The 25,629-nt window shown below is 48.0% G+C and overlaps 1 protein-coding gene across 2 annotated transcripts; it reads right to left on the bottom strand.

The window, feature by feature from the left end:
- Positions 1-1,957: 1,957 nt before the first annotated feature.
- On the bottom strand, positions 1,958-8,169 carry LOC100278869 (uncharacterized). Of its 2 annotated transcripts, none has more exons than XM_020549760.3 (7): positions 7,746-8,169; positions 6,976-7,086; positions 3,536-3,929; positions 3,153-3,440; positions 2,947-2,996; positions 2,804-2,861; positions 1,958-2,722 (listed from the first exon to the last, which is right to left on the bottom strand). In XM_020549760.3, the coding sequence occupies exons 1-7, from the start codon at positions 8,046-8,048 to the stop codon at positions 2,511-2,513; spliced, it is 1,416 nt and encodes a 471-aa protein (XP_020405349.1). In that variant the 5' UTR covers positions 8,049-8,169; the 3' UTR covers positions 1,958-2,510. The 2 variants fall into 2 exon arrangements, with proteins under 2 accessions (XP_020405349.1, NP_001145477.2); NM_001152005.2 differs by having other exon boundaries at positions 6,976-7,089; positions 7,746-8,154.
- Between the last annotated feature and the right edge of the window lie 17,460 nt (positions 8,170-25,629).

Genomic DNA, 25,629 nt, shown 5'->3' with positions numbered 1-25,629 from the left:
CAATTTCCTGTTTGGTTCTTAGAAATTAGGAGGGATTGAAAAGTAATATAAGAATAAAATGAGAAACACTCTATAGATATTAGTTTCCGTTTAGGCCTTGTTCGTTTGTGTCGGATTGATGGGTCGGAACGATTTCTAACCGACTTGCTTCTCTAATTTATATAAACTTTGATTAGCTGGAACGATTCCGGGTGCAATCCGATGTAAACGAACAAGGCCTAATGGGATCCAAACGGTAGTAAATGTCTTCACGCATGCAATTACCATATACAACTATGTTTTACGGTACTTCATTTCTGTATGGGAAAACTTATGAAGATTAGCTGATGAGTAAAACTTATAAAAAAATGTATCAGATAACCTAATGGACGAGTACTCCCTGCTGACGACGACGGAGCTTGATCCGAACCCAAAAGGCCACAGCACAATGGCCCCTTGGGCCTTGGGTCACTGCAGCTGCATGCATGCGACTGTTGTTGGCGACGCAACACAAAGGCTCGGCCTCGGCGTGCAGTCCATCATTGGCACGGCCAGAAACACATCGGTCCAATCGGAATCGAGGCCTCCCTCCGGCACGGCACGCAGCATCTGGCGAACGAATGACCGCCTGAACTGACCTCGTTGCTGTCGGTCTCAACCGCAATCCTTCCTTCCTCCGGTCTCGTCCCTGCGACGCCTGGATCACAAGCGCCTCGACCGGCCAAAGCAAAAGACCCGTTCGTTCGTGAGCTGAGCTCTGCTCCCATGGTCTTCGTCAGTCTGGTTCTGATCTGACGGCGCCGCGCGCCCGCTTCCTTCACCTCTCTCCCGATGCCAGCGCCAACACAACAGAGTCCGGTCCCTGGCATGAGGAAAAGCAGCAGTGGATTCCCCTCCCGTCTCGAGCGCTGGTGGTCTGGTGATCATTGTGCTTGTTGCTGCTGCCAAAGCGAGCGCAGACGCCGACGCAGTCGAGCGCTGCATGCATGCATACGCTCCCTTTGGTTGCCTTTGCGTCGGATCAGTCATATCCGTGTTTCAGATCCCATGGCCTCCTTGTTCTTTTTTTTACCGTACTACAACTAGCGCTACTCCTAGTACTAGAATTTTGCATCGGATTCGTCACTCGGTGCTGCTCGGTCCCGTCCTGCGTGCGCGTAGGGAGGAGTCTGCATGTGTGTTGTTCATCTTTGCATCAACAAAAAAAAAAAGCAGAGAAAGGGAAAGCGAGACGGATCCCGCGGCCCGTCGTCTTTGCGTCACCGATCTCGAGACCCGAGCACACGGCAAAGAATCACCGCGCGCACACTCATGAGCTTTTTTGCAGTTTGCACACACAGCACAGCTCAAGCTCTCATCTATCTTTGGAGCGGAGACAGACTACCGACTACTACTCCCTCCTATACTACTACTCCAGTGTGCAGCTTACCGAGAAGACCTCGTATTGTACCACAGAATGTTCAGATACTCCCAACACACTTGCCTTTCACGCTGCACAAGAACATCGAACATCTCTGAATACCTTGCGCCTACTTTCACATGCTGCTGCCTGCGATGGTAAAATGGTGCTGTATAGGGGTACAAGCTGTCCAAGTCTAACTATCACGCAAGTAGCAGTACATGGTCCTGATGTGGAGGTGGAGCTGCGTGTGATCCTGTTGCTGGCTCTCCTCTATAGGAAGCAGACGAATAGACGACGATCAAGGAGGGGGGACAGCGGAGGATGGAGTAGAGTGCAATCTTCGCCCTGGCAGCACAAGAGAACAAAACCATCTGCTGCTCAACAGCGGCCAGGGGGGACCGGGGAATTCAGTGACGCGACGGCGCACAGCCTCGCTTTCGCTGTTACCGGGCCATGGCGGCCGGATGGCAAGCCCACGGGAACGAAGAACCTTTTGACTCCCCGGTCAAAGGTTCACACTACATGCCTCATGCCTGTGTGAAACAGAAGGCCATTCTGGGATGGATGGAATGGAAGGAACAGAACAGACGCTTGCTAATTTACTACGGTAACTACTCACTACAGAGTTACTGCTACTACCAGAACAAAGCATTTATCTTTCACCAGCTACAGTCCCAGTATGGCCACACCCCGAACGAGATGGAAGAAAAAGGGAAAAAGAGTAGAAGCAAAACTTACAAGAGAGTGAAAGAGAAGAGAGAACAATAGGGCAGAGAGCTCTTCTCTACCGCAAGGCATGGCGCCCCATGAACCGGCGTCGCATCCTCCCATAAAAAAAAAGAAAACACACCGACACGGATTCAAACCTCGTGCCCTAGCAGCACCAGGATCCTGCCAACCCTACCTCCTATAGCTACATACCCCTCTCCTCCCGCCAAATGCCCATGCCGCTCTGCTCTGTTGCCTTCCACCACCTCTCGCATGTGCTCCAGCCTAGCACAGCGACGGACGGTACGGTGGATGGAGGCCCCAGGGCCCAGCGGTCGCCGACGAACGAACGGTGACGGCACGAGGCGACCGAACAACGAGCACGCAGGCCGCCAATGTCCAGTCCAGGACCAGGGCCAGGTCACGCCACCAGGCGCCTCCGCTCGCCGGCGATGCTCAGCAGCCGCGCCACGCCCTTGATCCACATCTCGTGCTCCCGCTGGCTGCCGCACTCGAACTCGATCACCCGGTGCTCCGCGGTCCGCAGGCCGAAGTACCGCCGGTGCTCGCCGTCCTCCAGCAGGTGCCGCCCGGCCCACGCCGGCACGTCCCTGCACACGTCGATCACCACGCCTGCACGTAGCGAGAGCCAGTGTCAGTGTACGGGCAACGGGTGGCGCACGCTGCTCAGGCCATATCATGCGCGCCGCTTACTTTTCTTCTTCTTCGTGATCGTCCCCGCCACATGCCGGCTCTTCATCTTCAGCATCACCTGCGAAACACCGTCACGACCGTCACGCTAAAGTTCTATAACCCAAGTTGAGCTAGCATGCGGAAGCGGAAGGGATTCGTTTTACCAGGCCCATCCGGTTGATGTACACCGATACGACCTTCCAGTGCAGAGCGCCTGCAGAAGCAAAAAAAAAAGGCAAAAGAACAAAGCATGACTACGCCATACAGTACATTCTACTAGGCTAACAGTACGTACATCATGATTCGGAACACCGATTGTATTCCAGCAGTACACCATGATTGCAGGGAGCTAAAAAGATGGGCCCGTCACCTTTCCGTGTGCGTTTGAGGAGCTCGGTGCCGCGAGCGAGAAGCTCCTGGCTGCAGATGCCGAGGAAGTTGTTCTCCTCCTCCAGCGACACGTCGCTGACGCTGCTGCCGTTGCTCTCCAGCTTGCGATGCTGCTGCTGCTGCTTGGACGCGCCGTGCTTCTGGTTGTGCCCTCCTCCTCCGCCGCCGCCGCCGCCGCCGACCGCGCCCTTCTCTACCGGGATCACGGCCGCGATGTTCCACACCTCCTTCAGAGCCCTCGCCTTCAGCGTGGCCGCGCCTCTCAACGCTAAGACAACCAACCCAGCAAGTCCGTGTTACTGAACGCGCAAGCTCGCGCCGGGCCTGCTAGAGACGAATAGTCACAACAAACACGACACACACCGGTGGCCGCAGCAGCGGTGACGGTGACGATGTCTCCGGGCGTCCTGACGTTGACGGCCGACCCGACCACGGCCTCCAGGTGCTCCCGCTCGGCGCCGATGGACTCGGCCGCCTCCACGCACTGCGCGGCCACGAGCGTCGCCGCCGACGCCACGGCCATGTCCGTGCGGGCGGCCCGCTCGTCCTTGCCGGACGCCGAGGCTGCGGCCGTCGCCGCCGCCACGGCGGCCACGGCGGCCGCCACTGCCGCTACGGACACCGCCGCGTGCACCTGCGCGTTGTGCGCCCGCGTCTCCTCTTTCTTCTTCTCCTTGCGGTCCTTGAGCCACCGCCCCACCGTCTTGTTGCCCGCCCGGTAGGCCTGCGGCTTCGGCGTGCTCACCGCTCTGCAGTACTGCATGCGTGCATGGTTTCGGGTGTAAAACGCCCATTCAGTTTCATTTAGTGCTAAAGTTTCATTTAGAGAGAGCTACAGTTGGATCTTGTTGCATTTAGAACTGAACATATTTTTGTTAAATGACAATGACGCATCCAATGATCAAAGTGAAACATGTACAAGGTACAAATCAAGTGCAGTGAAGGTGCTGCATCAACAACCACCATGGTCTTGAAGTGACAGAACGGCTCCAGTTTCCTGATATGGGTCCCGAACCCACAGCGGCGAACTTAACGAAGAAAGGTGCAGCTCATCAGCCAGTACTAGCGCAACTCACTACACTTGCACACAGTGACAATGTTTACTGTAACCCCGTAGTAGCCTAGCCTGGGACAAAACAAACCAATCCATGAAAGCTAAGGCCAGCCAATATTCCATCCCAGAAAACCATTAATTAACTGTTGCGTCGCATCAGTATACAGGAGCGGCACATGAGAGATGACAATGATGAGGCGGCGAGGAGGAGGATGGATAATGCTAGCCCTAGATCGGCTAAAGCGGGCATCATTGCAGCGGATTAGAAAAGCTGGAGGGAATAACACTCGATTAGGGACCGAAAAGGCCCAGCCCGGCCAGCGTCATGATGCGGCCACGGCACGGACCGTGAGCATGCCTGCCGCGACTGCGAGCCTGCTGGCTGCTGCCAATGTCTTTCTCCTTTCACCCAGAGAGAGAGTGTGATGGGCAGAAGGTGCGACATGGCCTGCTGGTGCCTCCTACCAGACTGGACATCGCTGCAGCGTTTGCTTGTGCAGGCAGGGAGACCACGCGCAGGCGCGCGCTGAGACGGCGGCAGGCAGCGGGAATCAAAGCTTCTTTATCCAATGCTACTGTGTCCGCCGAGCAAGCAACACACTCTGCTCTGCTTAGGGAGAGTATAGAGTAGTACAACTGTGATTAGCTCAAGTGGAATGACCGGAGTGCCCCCCCTGTGCTGTGCTCGTGGGTTTGCCTATCCAACAAATCTCTAATCGGATCTTTGACCATGACCTCTCATTAGTAAGCTTTGTCCTTTCTCGGGGCATGTGGAACGCCGCAGATGTGGGGCATTCCTGGGCCAATTAGTCCCCTCACGAACAAAAAGCACGCATGGATCATGGATGGGAGGAGCATGAACATGTTTGCCGAGAAGAACTGAATCTGAAAGACTAAGGTCTCTTTGGTTTCCTGGTTTTCTACCTAAAGCGCCACACTCTGGCTAACTTTAGACGCTCGAATTAAAGAACTAAAGATTAGACAGAAAAGTTAGCTCTTTAGGCGCAAACCAAACAGCCCTTAAAAATGGTGGGATTTCTTCTCGCAGCAACGCGTACAAACAGATTGCTGGAACATGGAGCCACCGCCCACCACAGCGCTATCATTCCGAAGGAAACATATGCTGGAACATCAGAAAAAGGAAACTGGAACATGCAAATAATTCGCAAGGACTGACATCCAACCGCCTGTACAGTGTCCGGAAGGACTGGAGGGTACACAGCAAGGAATGAACAAAGCATGGAGCACACCAACAAGAGCATGGGAGAGAGGGAAAGGAGACGGCGCCTTTCTTGACGCAAGGATCCTACACATATGGGGCAAAGGAGGATTCTTTCCTCAAACCAACAGGAAGGCCAGAGCCTGGGTTAGTACACCGTGCTGTCCTCCTTCGAGATTCAGCAGCCAAACATTTGCTACTGATAAATGGGGGGGCTCCGACTGACAGAGGACTATTACGAGCTACAGTTTCGTTGAAGAGGAAGGTCTCCGTGCTGTTCGTGTGGCCGGATAGAGACCTGAATCTGCCATGTTTATTATGCTTATGCAGGGGTTGTCGGTGGTGGGGTGATGGAAAGAGACGCATCCGGCCGTGACAAAAGATCACTACTCCTGCTACTACTACCACGCTACACTGCGCTGGGGGGTCTGTGCGTGTGGGCGCGACACCGACGGCGAGGGCTCACGACGAACACAAACTCTCAGGCGAGGAGGAGAGGCACGACGGATTCGGGCGCAACCAAAGCTGTGAGGGGGGAAAAGGCAAAGGGCTTGCAGCAAGTCAGGGGTTTTATTGGAAGCCGCGAAAGGCACGCCCCTACCAGTTCTTTGTCTACTACTAGCTTTGGTTTCTTGTGGTACTCTAGCTCGAGAAAATTTGCTGCCCGGCACAGGGAAGGCTGCAAGGGTGGTCGCCTTGTCCCGGGCAGACCCACAGCTTCCAATGGCTGGCTGCTCTGCACCGCTCTCTCTTTCTCTATCTCTCTCTCTCTCTACTGGACGAATCATGCTTGTGTTGTGAAACTCACCAGCCTGCTCTCTTTTTTTACCGGTGCCAAGTGAATCACTCTGCCACTCGATCCCCAACGGGAATGCAGGCAAAACTAACCGAAGCTGCCAGTGCTTGTTATTACTGTTATAAAACTCTGTATTCACTAGTACAAAACAAAATAGCTGAATCCTACTGGTACAAAGAGACAACAGGTATGTAAACAGAAACTGTTTTCTTTAAGAAATAACGAGCAGTAGGTAACCTGACGCTGATATCCAACAAAAAGAAAACTACTAGTACTACTGTAGAATACCAAATGATTAAACAAAAACTTGGTCTGGAATCTTTTCATTCTTTTTTGTTATATCATTTCTGTCAAGGAGGGCGAGAACCACGGAGCACAAAGACATCATTTCCCCTGCCTTGGAAACAAAGCATACACCACGAACACAGCAACAGTGCGTCCACTAGAACCCGGCAGTAAAACAAAACAGTGCCGTACTGCCTTGGATTATCTCCCCCCTGAATCCCTGATTACTCTAGCAACGCAGTTAAAACACCTAATCTAACGGCGACAGCGTTGAAACAGCTAATGTAATGGCGTCTAGCTAGTACGGCTCACTCAACAGCGGCAAGTGAGCCAAACAAGTACCGCGTAAGAAACTGCAGGTTACTGCCAGACAAAAAAATTGCAGAGAAGCTGTACGTGCGACAAGTAGTATCCCCGAGGCACGTGAAGGTGGCGAGGCAAGAACTGACCTTTGCGTCATCGATCTCCGGCGAGACCGGCGGGCTGTCGGAGAGAGAGCCGCCGCCGTTGAGTGGGCCGCTGCTGTGCGAGAGCCGGCCGGAGGTGAGCGGCGCCACTTCCTGCTGCAGGGTTGGAACGCACAGCAAGAGTGCGTGGTTCAGACATCAGGAACCGGGATTCAGAGAGAGGTGCAGTAAGGTTAGCAGGAACACACAAAAAAAACACAACTGAAATCAAGTTTCTCGGAGGGAAAAGGCATGCTTGTCGCGCGAGGAATTGATGGTGCTTAATGGAAGAGCCGAGCCTTGACCATTAATGGCGGCTAAGCTGCGTAGTTCACTTAAGTAGAAAGAAAGGTGGGGATTATATCTGGGTGTTCCGGACATGGCAGGAGAACAAATCTCTCGTTTGGCAGCTTCTCCTTGTCCCAACCCGAGGTCAGAGTGAAACCAGTAGGAGAGCTGGCTGATTTGGCAAAAAACTGTACAGGCAGATGATGAAATCGAGCGGTTTCTACACAAACGATGGAGCCAACCAAGTAAAATGCAGCCAGGCAACAAAAAGATCCCGAATCGGCAAATAAAAAACGACCAAAGCACACTGTTTTTTATTTAATGGCGCACTGGTGTTGGTGTTGCCAACAGATTCGGCTTCTCTTTCTTTTTTTTTAAAAAAAAAGAAGAAACTAGTAAGTGCGATTTTGAGGAGGACGAAAGAAAAAAAAAGCGAGATGGATCGGAGTAGAGGGAGAAGGAACAGGTCGGGTCGAGGCTCTCACGGACTGCGCGAGGATCCGCTCCATGATGAGCTGCGACGTGGCCGCGGAGGCGAAGGAGAAGGAGCTCCCGGAGGCGGCGGCGGCGGCGGCGACCCCGTCGTCAAACTCGCACGAGGGGTCCTCCGCGATGGGGCTGGCCGCGAGCGCGTGCGCGGCCGGCGGCGGCGTCGGCGGCGGTGGCGCGAACGCGCGCCCCGAGGCGCTCCAGGAGCGGGAGAGGAACTCGAGCGGGTCGAGCGGCGGCTCCGGCGGCCGCAGCTCGCCGGCGGCGACGGTGGACGTGCGGGCCCGGGGATCGCCCATGCGCGCGGGGGTCGGGGAGTTACGGAGTGTGATGCGAGTGAGTGAGCGGGCGCGTTACCAGTGATCGATGGCCCAAATGCCAGTTCAGAGAGAGAGAGAGAGAGAGTGGGGCGGGTGGTTAAGCCCTCCGCTGCCTTTATAGCCTTGGTTCGTCTCGTCGTCCGTCCAGGCCTCACTTGCTCTACGGGCCCTTTTTTCACTTCTTTTATGTAACTTTTCTACGAGTCGTGCAACGAAGCATGTGTTACGGTTAGCAATGGGGAAAAGGACGTGTACTACTCCTGTGTCATCTATTATGCTGGTCAACACAGTACGAGTACGTTGATTTTATTTTAATTTTCATCACTGCTCTAAGGACTTATTTGGAGAGAAGGAATACAATACAAAACTGATAAAAAGGGGGGAAATAGAAAACGAGTGTAGGTAAAAAAAAGTGACGATTGAAACATAGGATGCTACTTGTTCACTCATGAATCTTGTAGAAATTGGTGTTTGGAACATAGGAATATAACCATATGGTGATTCCTTCATTCGAGTGAATAAGCACTTGTTCATCCCTTCATTTAAACGTGTGGCAACTTTCCAAGAGCATAAAGTAGATGTTTTAGGGCCTGTTTGGTTCGTGGCTAACTATGCCACACTTTGCCTAAGGTTAGTCGTTCGAATTGAAGAACTAACCTTAGGCAGAAAAGTTAGGCAAAGTGTGGCAACTGAGGCTACGATCCAAACATACCCTTACTCCTCCATTTTATACACGAAAGGAAAACTATGTTCTTCCGTTCTAATAAACACAAGTGATGTAAACCAAACATAGGAATTGGATTTCTTTCAAACTGCTACGGAAAACCTACAATGCAAACAATCCCGACAGCTAGTACTACAAAAAATACTCCAATCCAGCTATAATGTAAAATTCTAAATTATGGCGATTATCTTATAATCGAATCTTCAGTGATACTACTTGAGACGGTTTCCAACGCTGTCCTGGAATCGTGTTCTACCCCACGTCCGATGTGGTTTGGGGTTGAAACTCTACAACTGCTCCCCACCGACTTCATATATAGTGGGGAGTATTGTTCATCTCTATATATTAATTATGTCATTTACTTATTTATTTGCTATGTTGACCATGTTTAGTCTTTATAACCCGATAATAATGTGTATTAGGATACTACATGTTATATGCTTTTTAAAATTTTAAAACTGATCACAGAATATTAAACAAATGAGTTATATTGTATAAGGGAAACGATTAGACATGCATAGTATGTAGGTGTATCTTTTTTTAAAAAAAGTTGGAGTTGGTCTTAGATTGGATGTAAATCTCTACTACTTATTAAGGCTGCAAGAGTAGTCGGTCATTCCGTGTTCTGCCACCATTCCTGTTTTGTTCTGTCATTCTCATTCCCCCCTCCCTGCAAAGCCTATTCCTATTCTCATTCCTCCGTACAACTCACGTCTAGCTAAAATTAAAAAAACACACATGTCCTCAAGGGGATTTGAACCCGTGACCTCTCAAGCAAAGGCCAAGAGTAGCTACCGCTACACCACATGTGTGTTTATGTCTATATTTATGACAGGAAACACATCTACTACATCTCTCACCAAGCTCACTTACTACCCTTGCACAATGCATAGTAGTAAATAAGTATCACCGAGATTCTTGAATTATATTTTTGGATGGAGGTAATATTATTTAAAGAAGAGCTTTACATGCAATTTCTTTTATTTGAATAATGTTTTATTCTTAAATTCCCTTTTTACATGCGTGATATTTTTTCTTCGTAATATTTTTTCCATGGATCAGACTTGTGAGTCATTTTCATAAACCAACGCCAAGCATGAATCCATGTTCTTACATTAAACCCCGAACAAACATCATGAGCAGGAGGCACTCACGTTGGCGTCGCTCATCGATGACGAGAAGAAGTTTGGCGACTGTCAGTTCGACCTCTAGAAGGAGTCCTACATGGTCGCATGCGCCGCTGTGTACGACAAGCTCCCGCGAAGCCGCCGCTTGGACGCGGTACAGAGCAGCTGCACCGCGTTGTCCATCGTTAAGCAAGGGGCTTCATGGTTGTAGGCAACGTCAACGACTCTCAGGTTGTTCTAGACACCGCATCCGACGACGACGCCATCACGCCGTCCAGCTCATCGTCCACCTGAAGCCCAGCCTGCCACGTAAGTCGCTACTGACCGGACATGAATTCTTGTACGCTGAGATGATGGACGTTGCTGACGTTGTGTGAGTATCCTCGAACATGATGTATGTTAGTGGAGTAGCGTATCCAGTGGTGCAACAGCCAGGGGTACTACCTCGCCGATGAGCCCGGGGTGCACTTCGTTTGGCAGCCCAACCAAGAGTCATCGGTACTCTCGTCATGTCGCGCGCGTTCGACGACTACTATATCGAGGATTGTGGCGTCATCTTGGCGCCGGAGCCTAGAGGTGACGTAGAGGAGGATCGACAACAGTGACCAGTTCGTCATCGCCACCGTCAGGGTAGCTTTTGTGCCGGTCTGCCTTTAATTCTCTTCGCAAACACACGCACTTACCTTTTTGTTTAAGTAAGAGCGTATGGTGGTGCGTGTCTGATGACTAACGATGTATGAGGGAATTTCTTCCGGCATGTGTGGAATATGCTCTCCAATGATGAGACCATACAGATCGTGGCATATATCGAAGTCTGCATGATACTGATGGTTGCAATGTAGTGGTGAAACAACTAAATTAAAATAACAAAATTTATGTATGGCTAAGATCACAAATTGATTATGAAACATTTTCTCATAACAGTATAACACATATTTTATATATAAGTTATCGTAGTATACTGGTATTATATATTTCCGTCGCAACGCACAGGCACTCAGCTAGTAAGAGTTTTAAAAATAATCCATCTAAGATTGGATTATCCAAACACCGCTTTAGCCATAGTTTATTTATAGTGTGAATTGATGACATACACCCATACTTAAAATATCCTAAATAACAACAGAAAGTGTTCACATATTCATATGCCCCCGGATGACTCCTGATCAAGGAAGACCCAGTTCTACAAATCCAGCCAAGGTAAGCTCGGACACCTCATAGATAAGAACTTGTATATGTAGGCTAATGGGCTCAATCGAGACCCATAGACTTTGCAGTCCTGCCACCAGAAGGATTCCAGAAAGATAAATATGACAAAGAATTTCATATGATTGAGATAATATCGTGATTCTAATAGATTAGACAAGATCCTACTAGATAAAAAACAATTATAAAGTTAGATTCCGACCCCTTGTTAGCTCATGAAAGAGTCAGCTCGATCTTAATCCAGTAACTGACTCAGTACTTATCATGTAAGGCACCACCGAAGCAGCCCCATGAGGACACATAAGAGGTCATCAAATCATATTGCATATCAATAGATATCGACACAAACAAGATGTAGGATATTGTCTCATGCTGAGAGCCTAAGTTATATAAAGTTTAATACCTCTCTTGTCTTTACCTACAATTTTAGATCATATAACCAATCCCATAAATTCACTGTTGAATAGCTTTCATGACAATATACCCCTAGATATTTAGAGCTAAACCACTTAGCTAGAGCATAATGGCCCAACTCCGAATTTGACGATCCGATGACCGCACTCCCTTTATAGGTTTGATTTGCCTTGACATAACCTCTATGATGGATCTACATGTTGCCTTTGGTTCCTTTCGGAATCGCGTCCCGGGTTTTGAGGCTGAACTGTCAAATTTTCATATGTCGATAGATCGCCCTACTCATATGTGAATAGTTAATTAGTTGTAGATTTAGACCTACTTTAGTTCATATTTCTCAATGGCATATGTGAGTAGTTTAAATATTGAGTCATATGTTATTTATGTTGTTTTACACATTGTCACAAAAACAAGATTTAAGTACAAATCCAAGTGCACCACATATGTGTGTTAGCATCAAGTTTCACACATTTGACGACTCAGTGTATAGTGGCCAATGTCAAAAGCTTCATTAAGTAACTAAATAATATTCGTTTTAATATATATGTTTACTTGGTATTGTCGGGGACCATAATTAGGGGTACCCCCAAGACTCCTAATCTCAGCTGGTAACCCCCATCAGCACAAAGCTACAAAGGCCTGATGGGCGCGATTAAGGTCAAGGCTCAGTCCACTCAAGGGACACGATCTCGCCTCGCCCGAGCCTAGCCTCGAGCAAAGGCAGCCGACCCCGGAGGATTCACGTCTCGCCCGAGGGCCCCCTCAAGCAACGGACACACCTTCGGCTCGCCCAAGGCCCAGTCTTCGCAGAGAAGCAACCTTGGCCAGATCGCCACGCCAACCGACCATATCGCAGGAGCATTTAATGCAAGGATGGCCTGACACCTTATCCTGACGCGCGCTCTTCAGTCGACAGAGCCGAAGTGACCGCAGTCACTTCGCCGCTCCACTGACCGACCTGACAAGAAAACAGCGTCGTCTGCGTCACTCCGACTGCTGTGCCACTCGACAGAGTGAGGCTGACAGCAGCCAAGTCCGGCCTCGGGCGCCATAGGAAGCTCCGCCTCGCCCGACCCAGGGCTCGGCCCCCGTCTCGGCCTCGAAATATGGACTTCGCCTCGCCCGACCCCAGGGCTCGGACTCAACCTCGACCTCGGACGACGAACTCCGCCTCGCCCGACCCCAGGGCTCAGACTCAGCCTTGGCTCCGGAAGGCGACAAACTCCGCCTCGCCCGACCCCAGGGCTCGGACTCAGCCTCGGCTCCGGAAGACGACGTACTCCGCCTCGCCCGAGCCCAGGGCTCGGACTCAGCCTCGGCCTCGAAAGACGGACTCAACCTCGGCCTCGGAGGAGCCTCCGCCTCGCCCGACCTAGGGCTCGGACCGACCATGTCACAGGAAGGGCCATCATTACCCTACCCCTAGCTAGCTCAGGCTATGGGGAACAAGACCGACGTCCCATCTAGCTCGTCCCAGTAAACAAATAATGATGGTGCCCCGCGTGCTCCATGACGACGGCGGCTCTCAGCCCCTTATGGAAGCAAGGAGACGTCAGCAAGGACTCGACAGCCCCAACAGTTGTCCTTCCGCAAGGCTCCAGCGCTCCTCCGACGGCCATAACATCACACGAACAGGGTGCCAAAACCTCTCCGGCTGCCACGACGGCATGTACTTAGGGCTCTAGCTCCTCTCTGCTAGACACGTTAGCACACTGCTGCACCCCCATTGTACACCTGGACCCTCTCCTTACGCCTATAAAAGGAAGGTCCAGGGCTCTCTACGAGAAGGTTGGCCGCGCGGGAGAACGGGCCGACGCGTAAGTCTCTCGCTCTCTGGACGTTTGTAACCCCTACTGCAAGTGCACCCGACCTGGGCGCAGGGCAACACGAAGGCCACAGGTTTCCCCTTTGCCTGTTCTCTTTCCCCATTCGTGCTCCGTCTCGCGCCGACCCATCTAGGCTGGTGAAAGTCGCCTAGAGGGGGGGTGAATAGGGCAAAACTGAAATTTACAAAGTTAATCACAACTACAAGTCGGGTTAGCGTTAGAAATATAATCGAGTCCGCGAGAGAGGGTGCAAAACAAATCGCAAGTGAATAAAGAGTGTGACACGCGGATTTGTTTTACCGAGGTTCGATTCTCGCAAACCTACTCCCCGTTGAGGTGGTCACAAAGACCGGGTCTCTTTCAACCCTTTCCCTCTCTCAAACGGTCCCTCGGACCGAGTGAGCTTCTTCTTCTCAATCAAACGGGAACAAACTTCCCCGCAAGGACCACCACACAATTGTGTCTCTTGCCTTGGTTACAATTGAGTTGATCCCAAGAAAGATCGAAAGAAAACACGATTGCAAAAGCCAAGCGACAAGAGCGGCAAATAACACACGGATCTTTCTCTCTTTCAAGTCACTAATCACTAATGATCACTTGTCTCAACTTTGGAACTTGGAGAGATTGGAGGCTTTGAATGTGTCTTGGAATGGATTGCTAGCTCTTGTATTGAATGTTGAAGGTTGGAATGCTTGGGTGAAGTGAATAGAGGTGGTTGGTGAAAGTCGCCTAGAGGGGGGGTGAATAGGGCGAAACTGAAATTCTCAAAAATAATCACAACTACAAGCCGGGTTAGCGTTAGAAATATAATAGAGTCCACGAGAGAGGGCGCAAAACAAATCGCAAGCGAATAAGGAGTGTGACACGTGGATTTGTTTTACCGAGGTTCGGTTCTCGCAAACCTACTCCCCGTTGAGGAGGCCACAAAGGCCGGGTCTCTTTCAACCCTTACCCTCTCTCAAACGGTCCCTCGGACCGAGTGAGCTTTCTCTTCTCAATCACTTGGAACACAAAGTTCCTACAAGGACCACCACAAGATTGGTGTCTCTTGCCTCAATTACAAGTGAGTTTGATCGCAAGAAAGAATCAAGAAGGAAGAAAGCAATCCAAGCGCAAGAGCTCGAAAGAACACAAGCAAATCTCTCTCACTAGTCACTAGGGCGTTGTGTGGAGTGTGGAGAGGATTTGATCACTTTGGTGTGTCTAGAATTGAATGCTAGAGCTCTTGTAAGTAGTTGAGAAGTGGAAAACTTGGATGCAATGAATGGTGGGTGGTTGGGGGTATTTATAGCCCCAACCACCAAACTAGCCGTTTGGTGAGGCTGTCTGTTCGATGGCGCACCGGACATGTCCGGTGCTACAGCCACGTCACCAAAGCCGTTGGGTTCTGACCGTTGGAGCTCTGTCTTCTGGGCCCGCCTGGATGTCCGGTGGCGCACCGGACATGTACTGTAGGGTGTCCGGTGCGCCAGCATGGGCGTGCCTGACCTCTGCGCGCGCAGCGCGCGCATTTAATGCGTCGCAGGTAGCCGTTGGCGCCGAAGTAGCCGTTGCCCCGCTGTTACACCCGACAGTCCGGTGTACACCGGACAGTCCGATGAATTATAGCGGAGCAGCTGAAATTAATTCCCGAGGCTGGCGAGTTCCGATGAAGTGCTCCCGTGGCTCGTAGTGGGCTTGTCGCCGGTCTCCATCTCCCTCTTGGCGTGATCTCCCGACATCACTTCGAGCGGTTAGGCTCTAATGAAGCATCGGGCTCTGATACCAATTGAAAGTCGCCTAAAGGGGGGGTGAATAGGACGAAACTGAAATTTACAAATATAAACACAACTACAAGCCGGGTTAGCGTTAGAAATATAATAGAGTCCGCGAGAGAGGGTGCAAAACAAATCGCAAGCGAATAATGAAGTGAGACACGTGGATTTGTTTTACCGAGGTTCGGTTCTCTCAAACCTACTCCCCGTTGAGGAGGCCACAAAGGCCGGGTCTCTTTCAACCCTTACCCTCTCTCAAACGGTCCCTCGGACCGAGTGAGCTTTCTCTTCTCAATCACTTGGAACACAAAGTTCCTACAAGGACCACCACAAGATTGGTGTCTCTTGCCTCAATTACAAGTGAGTTTGATCGCAAGAAAGAATCAAGAAAGAAGAAAGAAATCCAAGCGCAAGAGCTCGAAAGAACACAAGCAAATCTCTCTCACTAATCACTAGGGCGTTGTGTGGAGTTTGGAGAGGATTTGATCACTTTGGTGTGTCTAGAATTGAATGCTAGAGCTCTTGTAAGTAGTTGAGAAGTGGAAAACTTGGATGACTTGAATGTGGGGTGGTTGGGGGTATTTATAGCCCCAACCACCAAACTAGCCATTTGGTGCAGGCTGGCTGTCGAGTGGTGCACCGGACAGTCTGGTGCACACCGGACAGTCCGGTGCGCACCGGACAGTCCGGTGCGCACCAAAGCCGTTGGGTTCCGACCGTTGGAGCTCTGTCTTTTGGGCCCGCCAGGATGTCCGGTGGCGCACCGGACATGTACTGTAGGGTGTCCGATGCGCCAGCATGGGCGTGCCTGACCTCTGCGCGCGCTGGCGCGCATTTAATGCGACGCAGGTAGCCGTTGGCGCCAGAAGTAGTCGTTGCCCCGCAGTTACACCGGACAGTCCGGTGTACACCGGACATGTCCGGTGAATTATAGCGGAGCAGCTGAAATGAATTCCCGAGGCTGGCGAGTTCCGGAGGCCGCTCTTCCTTGGAGCACCGGACATGTCCGGTGTACACCGGACAGTCCGGTGAATTATAGCGGAGTCGCCTCTGGAATTTCCCGAAGGTGACGACTTTGAAGTTGGAGTCCTCTGGTGCACCGGACATGTCCGGTGGCACACCGGACAGTCCGGTGCTCCAGACCAGAGGTGCCTTCGGTTGTCCCTTTGCTCTTTTGTTGAACCCAATACTTGGTATTTTTATTGGCTAAGTGTGAACCTTTGGCACCTGTATAACTTATACACTAGAGTAAACTAGTTAGTCCAAATATTTGTGTTGGGCAATTCAACCACCAAAATTATTTAGGGACTAGGTGTAAGCCTAATTCCTTTTCAGTTGGGATTGTATTTATAGCCACCAACCACTTTCTAGCCGTTGCTCCATTCTGCCGACCGCGGACGGTCCGTCCGCCTGGTCCGGACGGTCCGCTCCTGTAGATCAACGGCTGAAAACGCAACGGTCAGCAGTAACGGCTATATCAATGGCTATATTGCATTTAATGCGTCGTCAGATGTCAGATAAAGCCACTCGCGGACGGTCCGGTCGTGCACCCCGGACGGTCCGCGAGGACGCTATAATTCATTTTTCTGAACCCGTCACCTTCAGGTTTTTCGGTTCCGCACCTACCGGACAGTCCGCGCCTGAGGCCGGACGGTCCGCGCAAGGTCTCGGACGGTCCTTGCTTTTCCTCCGGACGGTCCGTATTGTAGACTTGTATTTTTGCATTGGTTCTGTCCGAGGGTCATCCTGGTGTTGCGGACGGTCCGCCGCAAGGGCCCGGACGGTCCGCGCTTGGCCTGTTTTTCCAAAAAAGCTTCTCCTGTCCGGAATAATTTACGGTATTCCGGACAGTCGATTTAGTATAGTTGTAGATGAACCTTTGGCACCTGTAGAATATATAATCTAGAGCAAACTAGTTAGTCCAATTATTTGTGTTGGGCAATTCAACCACCAAAATCAATTAGGAACTAGGTGTAAGCCTAATTCCCTTTCAATCTCCCCCTTTTTGGTGATTGATGCCAACACAAATCAAAGCAAATGTAGAAGTGCATAATTGAACTAGTTTGCCTAATGTAAGTGCAAAGGTTACTTGGAATTGAGCCAATATAAATACTTATAAGATATGCATGGATTGTTTCTTTTATTTTTAACATTTTGGACCACGCTTGCACCACATGTTTTGTTTTTTTTGCAAATTCTTTTGTAAATTCTTTTCAAAGTCCTTTTGCAAATAGTCAAAGGTAAGTGAATAAGATTTTGCGAAGCATTTTCAAGATTTGAAATTTTCTCCCCCTGTTTTAAATGCTTTTCCTTTGACTAAACAAAACTCCCTCTCAATGAAATCTCCTCTTAGTGTTCAAGAGGGTTTTAAGATATTGATTTTGAAAATACTACTCTCTCCCCTTTTTGAACACAATGAGGTACCAATTTGAGAATCATACCATTTGAAAAACTCTTTCTAAAATTAGTACCAATTGAAAACCAAAACTTTTTAAATGGGTGGTGGTGCGGTCCTTTTGCTTTGGGCTCATGCATGCTCTCTCCCCCTTTGGCATAAATCGCCAAAAACGGAATCATTAGAGCCCTTGAACTACCTTTCTCCCCTTTGGCAAATAAAACATATGAGTGAAGATTATACCAAAAGACGGAGAGATGCTCGGAGCGACGGTGAAGGATGAGTTACGGAGTGGAAGCCTTTGTCTTCACCGAAGACTCCAATTCCCTTTCAATATACCTATGACTTGGTTTGAAATTCACTTGGAAACACATTAGTCATAGCGCATGAAAGAGACAAGATCAAAGGTATATTTATGAGCTATGTGTGCAAATCAACAAAAGAAGTTCCTAGAATCAAGAATATTTAGCTCATGCCTAAGTTTGTTAAAGGTTTGTTCATCAAGTGGCTTGGTAAAGATATCGGCTAATTGATCTTTAGTATTAATGTATGAAATCTCGATATCTCCCTTTTGTTGGTGATCCCTTAGAAAATGATACCGAATGGCTATGTGTTTAGTGCGGCTATACTCAATAGGATTATCCGCCATGCGGATTGCACTCTCATTATCACATAGAAGAGAAACTTTGGTTAATTTGTAACCATAGTCCCTAAGGGTTTGCCTCATCCAAAGTAGTTGCGCGCAACAATGGCCTGCATCAATATACTAGGCTTCGGCGGTAGAAAGAGCTACTGAATTTTGCTTCTTTGAAGCCCAAGACACCAAGGATCTTCCCAAGAACTGGCAAGTCCCCGATGTGCTCTTTCTATTAATTTCACGCCGCCCAATCGGCATCCAAATAACCAATTAAATCAAATGTGGATCCCCTAGGATACCAAAGCCCAAACTTAGGAGTATAAACTAAATATCTCAAGATTCGTTTTACGGCCGTAAGGTGAGCTTCCTTAGGGTCGGCTTGGAATCTTGCACACATGCATACGGAAAGCATAATATCCGGTCGTGAAGCACATAAATAGAGTAAAGAACCAATCATCGACCGGTATACCTTTTGATCCACGGACTTACCTTCCGTGTCGAGGTCGAGATGCCCATTGGTTCCCATGGGTGTCTTGATGGGTTTGGCATCCTTCATCCCAAACTTGCTTAGAATATCTTGAGTATACTTCGTTTGGCTGAGGAAGGTGCCCTCTTGGAGTTGCTTCACTTGAAATCCTAAGAAATATTTCAACTCCCCCATCATAGACATCTTGAATTTTTGTGTCATGATCCTACTAAATTCTTCACATGTAGACTCGTTAGTAGACCCAAATAGAATATCATCAACATAAATTTGGCATACAAACAAGTCATTTTCAAGAGTTTTAGTGAAGAGTGTAGGATCTGCTTTTCCGACTTTGAATCCATTAGTGATAAGGAAATTTCTAAGGCATTCATACCATGCTCTTGGGGCTTGCTTGAGCCCATAAAGCGCCTTAGAGAGCTTATATACATGGTTAGGGTATTCACTATCTTCAAAGCCGGGAGGTTGCTCAACATAGACTTCTTCCTTGATTGGTCCATTGAGGAAGGCACTCTTCACGTCCATTTGATAAAGCTTGAAGCCATGGTAAGTAGCATAGGCTAATAATATACGAATGGACTCAAGCCTAGCTACGGGTGCATAGGTTTCACCGAAATCCAAACCTTCGACTTGGGAGTATCCCTTGGCCACAAGTCGGGCTTTGTTCCTTGTCACCACACCATGCTCATCTTGCTTGTTGCGGAAAACCCACTTGGTTCCTACAACATTTTGGTTAGGACGTGGAACTAAATGTCATACCTCATTCCTAGTGAAGTTGTTGAGCTCCTCTTGCATCGCCACCACCCAATCTGAATCTTGTAGTGCTTCCTCTACCCTGTGTGGCTCAATAGAGGAAACAAAAGAGTAATGCTCACAAAAATGTGCAACACGAGATCTAGTGGTTACCCCCTTATGGATGTCGCCGAGGATGGTGTCGACGGGGTGATCTCGTTGGATTGCTTGGTGGACTCTTGGGTGTGGCGGTCTTGGTTCTTCATCCTCCTTGTCTTGATCATTTGCATCTCCCCCTTGATCATTGCCGTCATCTTGAGGTGTCTCATCTCTTTGATCTTCTACTTCATCAACTTGAGCCTCATCCTCATTTTGAGTTGGTGGAGATGCTTGCGTGGAGGAGGATGGTTGATCTTGTGCTTTTGGAGACTCTTCGGATTCCTTAGGACACACATCCCCAATGGACATGTTCCTTAGCGCGGTGCATGGAGCCTCTTCAACACCTATCTCATCAAGATCAACTTGCTCTACTTGAGAGCCGTTAGTCTCATCAAACACAACGTCACAAGAAACTTCAACTAGTCCCGAGGACTTGTTAAAGACTCTATATGCCCTTGTGTTTGAATCATATCCTAGTAAAAAGCCTTCTACAGTCTTAGGAGTAAATTTAGATTTTCTACCTCTTTTAACAAGAATAAAGCATTTGCTACCAAAGACTCTAAAATATGAAATATTGGGCTTTTTACCGGTTATGAGTCCGTATGATGTCTTCTTGAGGATTCGGTGTAGATACAACCGGTTGATGGCGTAGCAGGCGGTGTTGACCGCCTCGGCCCAAAACCGATCTGAAGTCTTGTACTCATCAAACATGGTTCTTGCCATGTCCAATAGAGTTCTATTCTTCCTCTCCACTACACCATTTTGTTGTGGGGTGTAGGGAGAAGAGAACTCATGCTTGATTCCCTCCTCCTCAAGGAAGCCTTCAATTTGAGAGTTCTTGAACTCCGTTCGGTTGTCGCTTCTAATTTTCTTGATCCTTAAGCCAAACTCGTTTTGAGCTCGTCTTAAGAATCCCTTTAAGGCCTCTTGGGTATGAGATTTTTCTTGCAAAAAGAATACCCAAGTGAAGCGAGAATAATCATCCACAATAACTAGACAGTACTTACTCCCGACGATGCTTATATAAGTTATCGGGCCGAATAGATCCATGTGTAGGAGCTCCAGTGGCCTGTCAGTCGTCATGATGTTCTTGTGTGGATGATGGGCACCAACTTGCTTCCCTGCTTGGCATGCGCTACAAATCCTGTCTTTCTCAAATTGAACATTTGTTAATCCTAAAATGTGCTCTCCCTTTAGAAGCTTATGAAGATTCTTCATCCCAACATGTGCTAGTCGGCGATGCCAGAGCCAGCCCATGTTAGTCTTAGCAATTAAGCAAGTGTCAAGTTCAGCTCTATCAAAATCTACTAAGTATAGCTGACCCTCTAACACTCCCTTAAATGCTATTGAATCATCACTTCTTCTAAAGACAGTGACACCTACATCAGTAAAAAGACAGTTGTAGCCCATTTGACATAATTGCGAAACGGAAAGCAAATTGTAATCTAAGGAATCTACAAGAAAAACATTGGAAATTGAATGGTCAGGAGATATAGCAATTTTACCCAATCCTTTGACCAAACCTTGGTTTCCATCCCCTAATGTGATAGCTCGTTGGGGATCTTGGTTTTTCTCATAGGAGGAGAACATTTTCTTCTCCCCTGTCATGTGGTTTGTGCACCCGCTGTCGATGATCCAACTTGAGCCCCCGGATGCATAAACCTACAAAACAAGTTTAGTTCTTGACTTTAGGTACCCAAATGGTTTTGGGTCCTTTGGCATTAGACACAAGAACTTTAGGTACCCAAACACAAGTCTTTGACCCCTTGTGGTTGCCCCCGACATACTTGGCAACTATCTTGCCAGATTTGTTAGTTAGGACATATGATGCATCAAAAGTTTTAAATGAAATGCTATGGTCATTTGATGCACTAGCAGTTTTCTTCTTAGGCAACTTAGCATGGGTTGGTTGCCTAGAACTAGATGTCTCACCCTTATACATAAAAGCATGGTTAGGGCCAGAGTGAGACTTCTTAGAATGAATTCTCCTAATTTTGCTCTCAGGATAACCGGCAGGGTACAAAATGTAACCCTCGTTATCTTGAGGCATGGGAGCCTTGCCCTTAACAAAATTAGACAATTTCTTAAGAGGAGCATTAAGTTTGACATTGTCCCCCTTTTGGAAGCCAATGCCATCCTTGATGCCAGGACGTCTCCCACTATAAAGCATATTACGAGAAAAATTAAAATTTTCATTTTCAAGTTCATGCTCGGCAATTTTAGCATCTAATTTTGCTATATGATCATTTTGTTGTTTAATTAAAGTCATGTGATCATGAATAGCATTAATATCAACATCTCTACATCTAGTACAAATAGAAGTGTGCTCAACGGTAGATGTAGATAGTTTGCAAGATTTTAATTCTACAACCTTAGCATGCAATAAATCATTTTTACTTCTAAGGTCGGAAATGGTAACATTGCAAACATCAAAATCTTTAGCCTTAGCAAGCAATTTTTCATTTTCATTTCTAAGGCTAGCAAGAGACATGTTTAATTTTTTAATCTTAACAAGCAAATTATCATTATCATTTCTAAGATTGGGAATTGAAACATCACAAACATTTGAATCAACCTTAGCTAACAAATTAGCATTCTCATTTCTAAGGTTGTCTATAGTCTCATGGCAAGTGCTTAGCTCACTAGATAGTTTTTCACATTTTTGATAGTCGCCTAGAGGGGGGGTGAATAGGGCGAAAACTGAAATTTACAAATATAAACACAACTACAAGCCGGGTTAGCGTTAGTAATAAAGAAACGAGTCCGCAAGAGAGGGCGCAAAACAAATCCCAAGCGAATAAGCAAGTGAGACACGGAGATTTGTTTTACCGAGGTTCGATTCTTGCAAACCTACTCCCCGTTGAGGAGGCCACAAAGGCCGGGTCTCTTTCAACCCTTCCCTCTCTCAAACGATCCACGGATCGAGTGAGCTTTCTCTTCTCAATCACTTGGAACACAAAGTTGCCACAAGGACCACCACAAGTTTGGTGTCTCTTGCCTCAATTACAAGTGAGTTTGATTGCAAAGAAAGGATCAAGAAAGAAGAAAGCAATCCAAGCGCAAGAGCTCGAAAGAACACAAGCAAATCACTCTCTCTAATCACTATGGCGTTGTGTGGAGTTTGGAGAGGATTTGATCTCTTTGGTGTGTCTAGAATTGAATGCTAGAGCTCTTGTGATAGTTGGGAAGTGGAGAACTTGGATGCAATGAATGGTGGGGTGGTTGGGGTATTTATAGCCCCAACCACCAAAAGTGGCCGTTGGGAGGCTGTCTGTTCGATGGCGCACCGGACAGTCCGGTGCACACCGGACAGTCCGGTGCCCCCTGCCACGTCATCACTGCCGATGGATTCTAGCCGTTGGAGCTGCTGACTTGTGGGCCCGCCTGGGTGTCCGGTGCACACCGGACATGCACTGTTCCTTGTCCGGTGTGCCGGAGTGGGCATGCCTGACATCTGCGCGCGCAGAGCGCGCATTAAATGCGCGGCAGAGAGCCGTTGGCGCGGAGATAGCCGTTGCTCCGGAGTTGCACCGGACAGTCCGGTGAATTTTAGCGGACTAGCCGTTGGAGTTTCCCGAAGTTGGCGAGTTCCTGAGGCCGTCCTCCCTTGGCGCACCGGACACTGTCCGGTGTACACCGAACAGTCCGGTGAATTATAGCGCGAGTGCCTCTGGAAATTCCTGAAGGTGGCGAGTTCGAGTTGGAGTCCTCTGGTGCACCGGACACTGTCCGGTGATCCCAGACCAGAGGGCCTTCGGTTCCCACTTAGCTCCATTGTTGAATCCAAAACTTGGTCTTTTTATTGGTTGAGTGTGAACCTTTTACACCTGTGTAATCTATACACTCGGGCAAACTTAGTTAGTCCAAATGTTTGTGTTGGGTAATTCAACCACCAAAATTATATAGGAACTAGGTGTAAGCCTAATTCCCTTTCAATCTCCCCCTTTTTGGTGATTGATGCCAACACAAACCAAAGCAAATATAGAAGTGTATAATGAACTAGTTTGCATTATGTAAGTGTAAAGGTTGCTTGGAATTTAGCCAATATAAATACTTATAAGATATGCGTGGATTGTTTCTTACTTATAACATTTTGGACCACGCTAGCACCATATGTTTTGTTTTTGCAAAATCTTTTGTAAATCTTTTCTAAGTTCTTTTGCAAATAGTCAAAGGTAGTGAATAAGAGTTTTGCAAAGCATTTTCAAGATTTGAAATTTTCTCCCCCTGTTTCAAATGCTTTTCCTTTGACTTAAACAAAACTCCCCCTAAATGAGATCCTCCTCTTAGTGTTCAAGAGGGTTTTGATATGCCTTTTTGAAATGCTACTTTCTTCCCTTTTTGAACACAATAGTATACCAATTGAAAATATTCAACACTAAGTTTTTGAAATTGGTTGGTGGTGCGGTCCTTTTGCTTTGGGCTCATTTCTCCCCCTTTTTGGCATGAATCGCCAAAAACGGAACCATTAGAGCCCTTTAAGTGCTATCTTCCCCTTTGGTCATAAATAAATGAGTTAAGATTATACCAAAGACGAAATCCGGTCCTTTGGCTTTGGGCTCATTTCTCCCCAAAGTCCTTTTCTTTGATGCTCATGCTTGTCTTCCCCGAGAACGGAGAGTTGCTTGAAGCGACGGCGAAGGATGAGTTATGGAGTGTAAGCCTTTGTCTTCGCCGAAGACTCCAATTCCCTTTCAATATACCTATGACTTGGTTTTGAAAATAGACTTGAAAACATATAAGTCATAGCATATAAAAGAGATATGATTAAAGGTATATGAATGAGCTATGAGTGCAAGTTAACAAAAGAAATTCCTAGAATCAAGAATATTGAGCTCATGCCTAAGTTTGTTAAAAGATTGTTCATCAAGAGGCTTGGTAAAGATATCGGCTAATTGATCTTTAGTATTAATGTAAGAAATCTCGATATCTCCCTTTTGTTGGTGATCCCTTAAAAAATGATACCGAATGGCTATGTGTTTAGTGTGACTATGCTCGACGGGATTGTCGGCCATTTTGATTGCACTCTCATTGTCACATAGCAAAGGGACTTTGGTTAGTTTGTAACCGTAGTCCCGCAGGGTTTGCCTCATCCAAAGCAATTGCGCGCAACAATGACCTGCGGCAATATACTCGGCTTCGGCGGTGGAAAGAGCGACCGAATTTTGCTTCTTTGAAGCCCAAGACACCAAGGATCTTCCCAAGAACTGGCAAGTCCCCGATGTGCTCTTTCTATTGATTTTGCACCCCGCCCAATCGGCATCCGAATAACCAATTAAATCAAATGTGGATCCCCTAGGATACCAAAGCCCAAACTTAGGAGTATAAGCCAAATATCTCAAGATTCGTTTCACGGCCGTAAGGTGAGCTTCCTTAGGGTCGGCTTGGAATCTTGCACACATGCATACGGAAAGCATAATATCCGGTCGAGATGCACATAAGTAGAGTAAAGAACCTATCATCGACCGGTATACCTTTTGATCCACGGACTTACCTCCCGTGTCGAGGTCGAGATGCCCATTTGTTCCCATGGGTGTCTTGATGGGTTTGGCATCTTTCATTCCAAACTTGCTAAGAATATCTTGAGTGTACTTCGTTTGGCTTAGGAAGGTGCCCTCTTGGAGTTGCTTTACTTGGAATCCTAAGAAATACTTCAACTCCCCCATCATAGACATCTCGAATTTCTGTGTCATAATCCTACTAAACTCTTCACATGTAGACTCGTTAGTAGACCCAAATATAATATCATCAACATAAATTTGGCATACAAACAAGTCATTTTCAAGAGTTTTAGTAAAGAGTGTAGGATCGGCCTTTCCGACTTTGAATCCATTTGCAATAAGAAAATCTCTAAGGCATTCATACCATGCTCTTGGGGCTTGCTTGAGCCCATAAAGCGCCTTAGAGAGCTTATAGACATGGTTAGGATACTCACTGTCTTCAAATCCGGGAGGTTGCTCAACATAGACCTCTTCCTTGATTGGTCCATTGAGGAAGGCACTTTTCACGTCCATTTGATAAAGCTTAAAGCCATGGTAAGTAGCATAGGCCAATAATATGCGAATTGACTCAAGCCTAGCTACGGGTGCATAGGTTTCACCG

Source organism: Zea mays, chromosome 1 (assembly GCF_902167145.1).
Source record: "Zea mays cultivar B73 chromosome 1, Zm-B73-REFERENCE-NAM-5.0, whole genome shotgun sequence".
Lineage (NCBI taxonomy): Eukaryota > Viridiplantae > Streptophyta > Magnoliopsida > Poales > Poaceae > Zea > Zea mays.
Note: the sequence above shows the minus strand (reverse complement) of the source record. Positions and strands in the feature narration are given on the sequence as shown.

What these genes read in the sequence shown, in the direction of transcription:
- LOC100278869 (NM_001152005.2), bottom strand. Translation starts at nt 8,048, where the DNA reads ATGGGCGATCCCCGGGCCCGCACGTCCACCGTCGCCGCCGGCGAGCTG. An exon ending in CGGAGATCGATGACGCAAAG is followed by an intron (nt 3,930 to 6,975) that starts GTCAGTTCTTGC and finishes GCACGCATGCAG; the next exon opens with TACTGCAGAGCGGTGAGCAC. An exon ending in CCTCAAACGCACACGGAAAG is followed by an intron (nt 2,997 to 3,152) that starts GTGACGGGCCCA and finishes TTGCTTCTGCAG; the next exon opens with GCGCTCTGCACTGGAAGGTC.